This window comes from Aegilops tauschii, chromosome 5 (assembly GCF_002575655.3).
Source record: "Aegilops tauschii subsp. strangulata cultivar AL8/78 chromosome 5, Aet v6.0, whole genome shotgun sequence".
Lineage (NCBI taxonomy): Eukaryota > Viridiplantae > Streptophyta > Magnoliopsida > Poales > Poaceae > Aegilops > Aegilops tauschii.
The window spans coordinates 47273859-47283613 of NC_053039.3; the positions used below are offsets into that span (position 1 = coordinate 47273859).

At 34.3% G+C, this 9755-nt stretch overlaps 1 protein-coding gene across 44 annotated transcripts; it reads left to right on the forward strand.

Annotated features, from left to right (window-relative positions):
- The first annotated feature begins 215 nt into the window (after window positions 1-215).
- LOC109759666 (uncharacterized) lies at window positions 216-6919 on the forward strand. 44 transcript variants are annotated; one of them, XM_040388792.3, is made up of 15 exons: window positions 216-442; window positions 1439-1528; window positions 1967-2648; window positions 2729-2890; window positions 2979-3074; window positions 3175-3324; window positions 3413-3463; window positions 4020-4124; window positions 4205-4457; window positions 4574-4757; window positions 5190-5376; window positions 5483-5581; window positions 5778-5797; window positions 5924-5996; window positions 6600-6919. In XM_040388792.3, the coding sequence occupies exons 4-12, from the start codon at window positions 2843-2845 to the stop codon at window positions 5552-5554; spliced, it is 1146 nt and encodes a 381-aa protein (XP_040244726.1). In that variant the 5' UTR covers window positions 216-442; window positions 1439-1528; window positions 1967-2648; window positions 2729-2842; the 3' UTR covers window positions 5555-5581; window positions 5778-5797; window positions 5924-5996; window positions 6600-6919. The 44 variants fall into 44 exon arrangements, with proteins under 44 accessions (XP_040244726.1, XP_040244727.1, XP_045084255.1 ...); XM_040388793.3 differs by having other exon boundaries at window positions 6615-6919; XM_045228322.2 differs by having other exon boundaries at window positions 221-271; window positions 347-442; window positions 1439-1531; window positions 5483-5797.
- Window positions 6920-9755: the final 2836 nt, after the last annotated feature.

A 9755-nucleotide genomic window follows, 5' to 3' on the forward strand; every position in this document is an offset into this window, starting at 1 on the left:
GAATGTTCCCAAAACCGGAAGAGGGAGCATGCGCTACCTGGGCCGGCCCGAATTCAAATAGGGTGTGCTTTCGTTCAACAAACGGGAGCTCCTATATAGCGCGGCATTTCCTATTTAGCGCCACAGGCGCCGGTTTTAGTTGTTTCCGCAAACCGGCGCCTGCAGCGGTGCTAGGTGGGCCGGCCCGTTTAAAACCCGATTTCCCCCACCCCCCCGTCCCGTGGTCGTCCAGTTCTTTCCCCCGACCCCCTGTTTTCCTCTGTTTCCCGTGGTCGTCCCCTGTTTCCTCTTCTCCTTCTCCCCCGACGACTTCTCTTCTCCCCTGACGATTGAGTTCGATCCTCAGGTGAATCAGGCGCATCGACGAACCCTAATCCGACGTCTGGCGCATCGACTACTTCTCCTATGTTCTTCTTCCTCCGTCGCGTGATGGATTCGTCTGGTTCGTTCTTCTTCTAACCCTAATTCCCCTTAGGTCTTCGGTTATGATTTGTGTTTTCGTGGTGCTCGTTCTTGTGTTGCTGTTGTTTAAGCGTGGATCTAGCCGTGTGCAATGATGGATGGTGTCTCTGGTATCTAGGGTTTGGGGTAGAAAATTTCGCCCCCTTTTTTAGATCTGATGTTTGCATGTGTATAAATGCATCCTGTTGATGCGTGTGAATTCATCTCATGTTACGGATGGCATCTCCCATGTGTTGATGCATGTGCCTCTGCCATCTGTGTAAATGAATCTGCTATTTGATTTATTGTCTTGTTGCATCCGAATTCATCTCCCCTTATGTGGTTCTGTCTGTTTTTGTACCCATCGGCATGCATAACATAGTTGAAATTTACTAGGGGTTTTGTGATACTTAAGAAGTTGTTGGCTCTGAGTAGGAATCTTGTGAGATTGGAGAGTGCTCAGACATGTATTGGAGTATAAATCAATAGTAGATTGTGGGGTGTAATGTAATAATTTTGAGGGTGTAGTGCATTTGTTTTTACTTAGTTAACTTCAACTTGAGACATTTAGTTTGTCATGGTTTGTTGACAAATTCTCCTTAGCACATTACTGTTTGTTAGTTCGCGTTTATGTCTGTAGTAGTTGTTGTCTAAGGCACATCTAGATGTGCCCTAGTTATTGCACATCTTAGTTATTCAATCATAGCAAAAAGAAAAAAGAAAAAGATAACAGAAAATGCCCGCTCAAATCTTCACATAAAATTAGTGGCCTAGGAATTAGAATGTGCTATACTTACGACACATGTAGATGAGCTTTAGCACAAATGTTTTTGTTTTTGAACTAGATATTGAATTTGCAGAAAATTTCCTCTTATTATTTCTATGGTTTCTTGTCCAATCCCTTTAGTATGTTATGGTTTTCTATATTACCTGCAATGTCATACATTCATAAGTAGTGCTCATTTGTTAATAGTTGTTGTTAAACCTGTATTTGCAGCACACGAAGGAGGTGGGGTTAGCCAAGTTGAAGAACCAGAAGGGGACGAACCAACTGAATATCGTCCACGAGGTCTCTGGAATGACTCAGGTGGTATGTTAGTTTTTCTCTTTTCAGTTTGTAGCTTTCGAATTTGGTATAGTACAAAGTAGATCAAATTGCTGGAAAAACTATTTTTATGTCAGGTCTTGGTCTTACCAGATGTTTTGTCTATTCATTTGTAAGTTGTCCTGTTTGAATGATTAGTTTGTGCCTTTTCTTAATTTTTATGTCGATCACATATTTTTCCTTCTTTGTAGTAACATGTTTTCTTCTCATATTTGTCTTGAAGTACATGCTCAACTAATCATTTTTATCTAAATGCTTGTTTTTATGTGTGTACTCATATAGTTCAATATAGCTGCTTTGTTTTGCTGGTCCTCTCGCGTTTCTTGTGATACTCGGGCTATGCTTTCTTCATATTCCATCTTTGTTGGTTTATTCTCTAGTTTTTGCACCGTCTTATCAGTTGTTATATTTTTTTCGTAGCCCGAGTGTCCCTAGGAAGTCATGCAATCCTACATACATTACCAGACTGTCTTTCAAGCGTTGGAACAAAACTGTGAAGCAGTTTAGTGATATTCAGTTAGGCCATGTGAGAAAGTACAAAATGGAAACTCTGCTTCATATGCCAAAGAAACCTAACATTCCAATGAATCTGCTTGAATGGATAGATCAACATATGTTTGGAAGTAAAGAGCCCTGTTTCAAGCATAAGAATAAAATTATCAAGATTACTAAAGATATGGTTGACAAAATTTTCGATTTCCTTGGTGGCACCGTGCCTTTTGTATTCAGTAGCGGCGATCCCCAAGTGAAGGCAGAGGTTACAGAGTTAAGGAACAAGTATGTTGATCATCGGAACAAAATGCCAATCAACAAAATAGAGGAGGTGATGCTTGGTGATGAGACAGAAGATGGATTTATCAGGAGCTTCGCATTTTATTTCCTACCATCTATTTTGTGCCCTGCATCATACTGCTTTGGTAACATGAAGTTCTTGTACTCTCTAAGAGATGTTTCTGCTATCCCTTCACTTGACTTTGGGCAACTGGCACTGGATTTCATGCGTGAGGAGTCAGAGCGTCATTTTGAAATGATCATGAACAGACCAAGTGTTGAGGAAATGAACAAGTCTTCATATATTGGGGGATGTCTTCCTATTTGAGGAGTAAGTTCAATATTCAGTTTCACTATTTTTCTATGTCTCCACGTTTTATTTTACTGACCTGTTTACTTTTTAAATGGCAGATCATTTATCTGGATTTTATTGATCTTGATGTTATTGAGAATCATCAGTCAACTGTGGATTATTCTCTTCCTCGGATATGTCATGTTAAGACTGAAGATTTCAAGTATCTCGCAATGGTTGATAGGAATTATGAGTCTAGGAAAAATTACGGGGTTTTACCAGTAAGCATCATATACTGTATATCGTTTCTTGAGTTATCTTTTTAATTCCAGTATTTATTTTCATCATTTGTTAAACTGCAATTTGTAGCTGCGAGACATATCACGCACACCATATGCAAATGTGGTGCATGTTAACAATGCTCCTGATGCTGCTGGTGTGTTTAATTCAGTTCCTTCTGTGGAGGTATTTCTTATGAGTAGAATCATTCATTTTTGTGTGTTTTCTTCTTTGTTGTCTTTTTTATCTTATATAGCTAAACATTTATTCGCAATGTCAATTGTAGGTCAACAATGCCAATAGTGTTCCTGAAGCTCTCAATGAGAACACGTCAATTGATTCAAAAAGTCCTCATATCATTTCAGAAGGTCCCAGTTGCACTGCAAAAGTTGAACCAGATGTAAAATTTAAACCAGAGCCACATTTGAAATCAGAGGTATTTTTTTGTGTTGTGCCTTTTGTAGTTCCTATCTAAGTGTTTTCTTGAAAGGAGTGTCATGTTTACTAACATTTTTATAATCCAGGTCCCCTCCAATGATGTAGTTAAGAACGAGCCAATCGGACCAAAATTTGAGGTATTTGTTTTGTATTGCTCATTATGTTTGTGTGCTATTTTTGTTTTTCTCATGCTTTTCATTTTTTGGCCTGAATTCTGTGTGTTTCGTTATGTCCAGAACACGTCTGTCCTGAATTCGGTGTACCAAACACCAAATTTTCTAGAATACCATAACTTTAAGGTTTTTTGTCAGAGCTTAAGATTAGCACTGGTGCTTAGCATATTGTGCGCTACGGATATTCGGTCAAGTAGCGCTGGTTCTAAGCATATCGACTTCGCTCATTATCCCCAGTCGGTTTTGTAAATGCCCAATTTGAATGCGGCAGGAGTATATATTATAGATTAAGTGGATAAATAGTGTAGTATTGATTGCAGATGAATTTACTATAGTTTTTTGGTAATTTGATAATACCATCCAGTCTTTTTTATGACTTATCATGAGAAGCAGTTATAATACTGGATTTGCAAGTAAACTTATGTGGAACCTTTCTATTTGAAACAAATGTTGCATGTAGCTTACTGTCGTTTGGTTAGTTAACTGGTTGCCTGAATTCTGTGTGTTTCCTTATGTCCAGAACATTTCTGTCCTGAATTCGACGTACCAAACACCATTTTTTCCTATCAATGGTACACCTCTGAATACCAACTCTGTTGAGCAACCAACTACTTCACAACCTAAGGTCTGCTTGAAGTTTTTCAATTTTTTTCCCAATCCTAATTTCGATTGAACTTACAACAACATTTCAACTTCCTTTCTCAGCAGGAAGAAATTTTTCTATCGACTGAAGCACCTGATATCAAATTTTCTAGTGGAGTTAATGCAAAAAGAAGTTTTATATTGATTAGTTCCTCTTCTCCAAATGAAAGTGTGAAGCGCTCCCAAGGGACTCCAATCGTTATTCAGGATGATTCTCCTATCACTCCTGCTGCTGCGACTAATGAAGACATACCAGCCTCTCACTGTGATACAAGTGTAGGAATCCCAATGAACATGGACTTTGCTATCCAACAAGGTTATAATTCTTGCCTATTATGTTTTTTCCTTTCTGTGTTCTTCATTTTCTTGTATTATGAGTCTGGGCGCATTGCATCATTTAATGTTCAAACTTTTTATATCTGTGATATGCAGGCTATTCTACAATGAATAATGCAGAAGCTGGACCGAGTACAGGAACTAATACAATTGAAAAGAAGAACAGAAAGAAAAGAGCAGCTAAACTTCAATCCCCCGATCCACCCAAGAAACTCAAAATCTCTCGTGAAGTGGATATCTTCTTTTCCAAATATCTGAGGAAGCCTATCTTCCAAGAATAGTTAATTCTCTTATTCCTTTAGTTATTTTATCGTTTCTTATTCATTAATTTATGAGAACTTTTTTAGTCTAGACATCTACCTAGAAAAATAATTGTAGACATTTTCTAATGTGCAAGCAATTTTATGCACTAAATTAGTTGTAGACATTTTTCCTCATATTTGTATTATGTAATCCCAACAATTTTCTGGATCAACCAAAGGTAGTTGAGATGAAAAACTTTGTAGTTCATACAATTTTAGACTAAAAAGAAATCATATGGATACCAAACTAATTTAGTTTACATCTCAATGTTCATACCCCTATAAAAGGATGTTTAACTTTTTCTTTTGGCCACCGTAGTGTTGCATATGTATTTTATTAATTGTTAAACTATATTTTTAAGATCCATTTTCTCATTTTAACATTAGTTATGCTTCTTTATTCTGTCCAGCACTCTTTTTGTTGACATAGAGGGTTTTCCTGTAAGCTATGAGAATTACTTAAATTCATTTAAAGCGAGGGGTGAGATTGGAGATGAAGTGATGAACTCATTTATTCAAGTTCTTAACTACGAATCAAAGATGTCATCTGAAGTAAAGCCTTCTGTCAAGAAGTACTGTTTCACTTCGTACTTCACTGTGGGTTTTCCTTCTAAACTGCCTATTTGCTTCTCTTTTGACCAATTTTTCTTTTTACTTACACTCAAACTGAGATATTTTCTAATTTGCATTTTGTTGTTCACAGAATAAATTGTTGGTTCCCCCTGAGTTATTTGATCCAGTTTCGTGCATACGAGAATTTGACAGGATTAATTAAGAAGAAAGCCTCTGGAAGCAAGACTTGGTAAATCTTTTTCAACTTATTCAATGTTAAGCAAGATCTATTCTATTTGTTTTTATACTCATTCTGCTTTTTCTTGTTGAACAATTATACTTCCATGCTATAAAATCAAACCATTGGGTTATACTTTCCATTAACTCTCTCTTTGAGAGATCTCACTTTTTTGATCCCTGTGGCACCATTCTGGGAACTACCCAAGAAGAACTTGTCTACAACTTGGTAAGAAATTATTGAGACATAATATCCTTTGTTTTCCATACTTATTACTTTTTTCCCTCCTACTTGCTGTTATCACACTTGATACTCATCCTCATTTTTTTTCTGTGTTTGCTATTCTTTATGCAGGCATGACTCAGGCCACTATCTGCCTTTGTACATCGAAAATTTTGAAGGCAAAGCTATGAAGACTTTCAGTGTGGTATATCTTGAAAACTCTTTGCCTTATTAATTTTTTTTCTGTATGTGCAAAACTGAATCCAAAACAAACTAGTGAGGTAGGCCATTTGATGTGTTGCAAGTTGGAGACATCTGCTGGCCCTATTTTTCTGCCAAATGAACACCATGAAGTCCGTTAAACTACATGTGCTTTCTCTTAGCTTACTAGGGGATGACATGACTTGATTTTGTTCGATCGTGGCACAATTCTTGGGTACTTTTCCATGTGGCAAGACTAAATGCTAGTCCCAATCATATGCCCATTTTGTTTAAAAGCTAGGACTTGTCTATGTACATTGCATGCATGGGTGGAATTGATATTATTCATTTTTTTGAAGTGTGAGTTTGTTTACTATCGATCCTTCTTTTACCGACAATATCTTAGGTCTTGTTATGTGTTGTCACATGTCCTCCCAGCAGTAATTTTTTCACCATGCTCATATGATTAGTCAAGCTTTTTTTAGTGTTTACTATCTCTGCAGCTTCCTGTAATAAGTCAGTGATCTAGTTCTGTAGTACTTTTTTTCTAGTACTTTAAAATGTTTTCTCAAGTTTTGTTCCTCTATCTCTCATAATTTGTGTATAGTGTCTTTATACCCAGGCCAACATTCTGAAGTACAGGATGATATCTGTGTTCAAGTTATTCAAAAGCACTTTGAACAAGCTGAAGGAAGAAGATCTGCCAATAGCAAATTGACTTTTTCCGCAAGATGCATCTGCAAACATTTTGAATGTGTAATTGATCGGAGAAGAGCATGCATTTTCATGTCTGCAATAGTTTCATCTGTAATCATATGGTAGTAGATAGTACTAGTTGTTTAAACATATGTCACCCGCGAGCAACTGCTATACTCTTTTGGATATCTACTCTTCTTCAGGAACTATATAGTATCTATGTTGCAATTACTGGGCGTACTAAGCGTATCTTTTGTTTTGCTAAAAGTGGAACTATATTTTCTTCGTGAACTATATAGTATCTATGTTGCAATCTCTGCGCATACTAAGCGTATATTTGTTTTACTAAAAGTGGAACTATATTTCCTGTATTTTTCTTTATTTTTTTGTCCCTTCCATGTGTTTTAAAATATTTGCCACCTCAAATATAAACAGATGTCAATGTTTGATTTAAGCCGGTTTTAGCTTTTTCATGTTTCACAGTTATTCTTTTTATCTATCGAGTTAATTACCCGGCACAACTGATTTAGAATGTGCCCCTCGTTGTCAATAGCATGGTAGTGATGGTCATGCTTGGGTTTGGCGATACTTTTACACATGGCCTCACGCATGTGATGAAAATGCGTGATGGCTCATGAAGTGCGAATGTACAATTTCTTTGTGCATCTCTGTCGAGTGACCGCCCTTCATAATTTACTCTTCGATCGACACTCAAATTATAAGAGAGATAGGTAACAAGCGGTTGCAACTTGTCAATTTTTTGGTTTTTGTCATGGTTCGCGCTTTCTTCATCTACAATTGTGAAATGTTGGGAAAGGACAACTGCTTTTGTTGAAAAATAATACGGTGTTCATGGAAAACCAAATTAATTCACTTGAATTCAATACTAGTTCACCAACATTGAAACTTTATTTCACCAAATCCAAATTCAGTTCATTAGTATTCAAAAATAATTCAGATAAATTAGTTCACATTATTAAAAGTTTAGTTCATGAAAGCAAATTAGTTCAAAACTAGTTCAAGAACAATTCAAAATTTATCTCATAAAAATTAATTTTCCATACCATCAATTTTCAAAATTACTAAAAAAATACACTAGAATTTAAAACAAAATTATTTTCAATCGATTTTGGAGCTATTTCACCACCATTCAAAATTTAGTTTACAAAATTCAAATTCAATTCATCAAATTTCAATTTTAGTACACTAAATCCAAGATCAATTCATCATTTTCCAAATCCAATTCATCAATTGCAAATTTAGTTTACTTGGATTCATAATTGAGTTCACAAAATTTAAATTCAGTTCATCAAAATTTTATTCAAAAGTAGTTCCCGTCATTTCAAATTTTAGTTCAACTTTTTTAAAAGTATAGTTCACAAAATTCAAATTCACTTCATCAAATTTGTATTAAAAAGTACTTCACGGCATTTTCAATTGTGAGTTGACAACTATTCAAATGTACTTCATGGAAAACCAAACTAGTTCTCTTGAATTCCAAACTAGTTCACCAACATTCAAATTTTATTTCAAGTGAATTCAAATTCAGTTCAACAATTTTAAATTTTAGTTCAATAAATTCAAATTAATTACATCAAATTTCAAAATTAGCTCACTTGGATTCAAATTTTAAAGTTCAGTTCACTAAATTCAAATTAATATCAATACTAGTTTAGTTCACTAAATTTTAGTTTAGTTCGCTGAATTCAAATTAATTTTAAAGTTTAGTTCACTAAATTTCAATTCACTTCAATACTCATCATAATTTCAAAGTTTAGTTCACTGAATTCAAATTAATTTCATCAAATTTCAAAATTAGTTCACTTGGATTCAAATTTTAGTTCACGCAAATCTAATTCAGTTCATCAAATTTGTATTCAAAACTAGTTCAGTTGTTTCCAATTTTAGTTCAATTTTTTTAATCCAAACTATAGTTCATGGAAAATCAATTTTTTTTACTTTTATTCAAAACTAGCTCACCAACATTCATATTCATATTCAGTTCACTTCAAATTCATTTAATCAAATTTCAAAATTAGTTCACTTGGATTCAAAATTTAGTTCACGCAAATCTAATTCTATACATCCAATTTGTATTGAAAACTAGTTCAATTGTTTCCGATTTTAGTTCAATTTTTTAATCCAAACTATAGTTCATGAAAAATCAAATTAGTTCACTTGAATTCAAAACTAGTTCACCAACATTCAAATTATAGTGAACCAAAATCAAATTCAGTTCTCCAACATTCAAAGTCTAGTTCACCAAGTTCAAATTCGGTTCATCAAGTCACAATTTTAGTTCACTAAATTCATATTCAGTTCACTTCAATACTCATCAATTTCAAAGTTTAGTTCACTGAACTCAAATTCATTTCATCAATTATTAAAATTAGTTCACTTGGATTCAAATTTTAGTTCACACAAATCTAATTCAATTCATGAAATTTGTATTCAAAACTAGTTCAATTGTTTCTGATTTTAGTTCATTTTTTTAAGTCCAAGATATAGTTCATGGAAAATAAAATTAGTTCACTCGAATTCAAAAATAGTTCATCAACATTCAAATTATAGTGAACCAATATTCATATTCAGTTCTCCAACATTCAAAATCTAGTTCACCAAGTTCAAATTCGGTTCATCAAATCACAATTTTAGTTCACTAAATTCATATTCAGTTCACTTCAATACTCATCAATTTCAAAGTTTAGTTCACCGAATTCAAATTCATTTCATCAAAATTTTAAAATTAGTTAAGTAGGATTCAAATTTTAGTTCATGCAAAACTAATTCTGTTCATCAAATTAGTATAGAAAACTAGTTCAATTGTTTCCGATTTTAGTTCAATATTTTTTAAAATCCAAACTATAGTTCATGGAAAAAGATTAGTTCACTCGAATTCAAAACTAGTTCACCAACATTCAAATTATAGTGAACCAAAATTCATATTCATATTCAGTTCACTTCAATACTCATCAATTTCAAAGTTTAGTTCATTGAATTCAAATTCATTTCATCAAATTAGAAATTAGTGCACTTGGATTCAAATTTTAGTTCACGCAAATCTAAT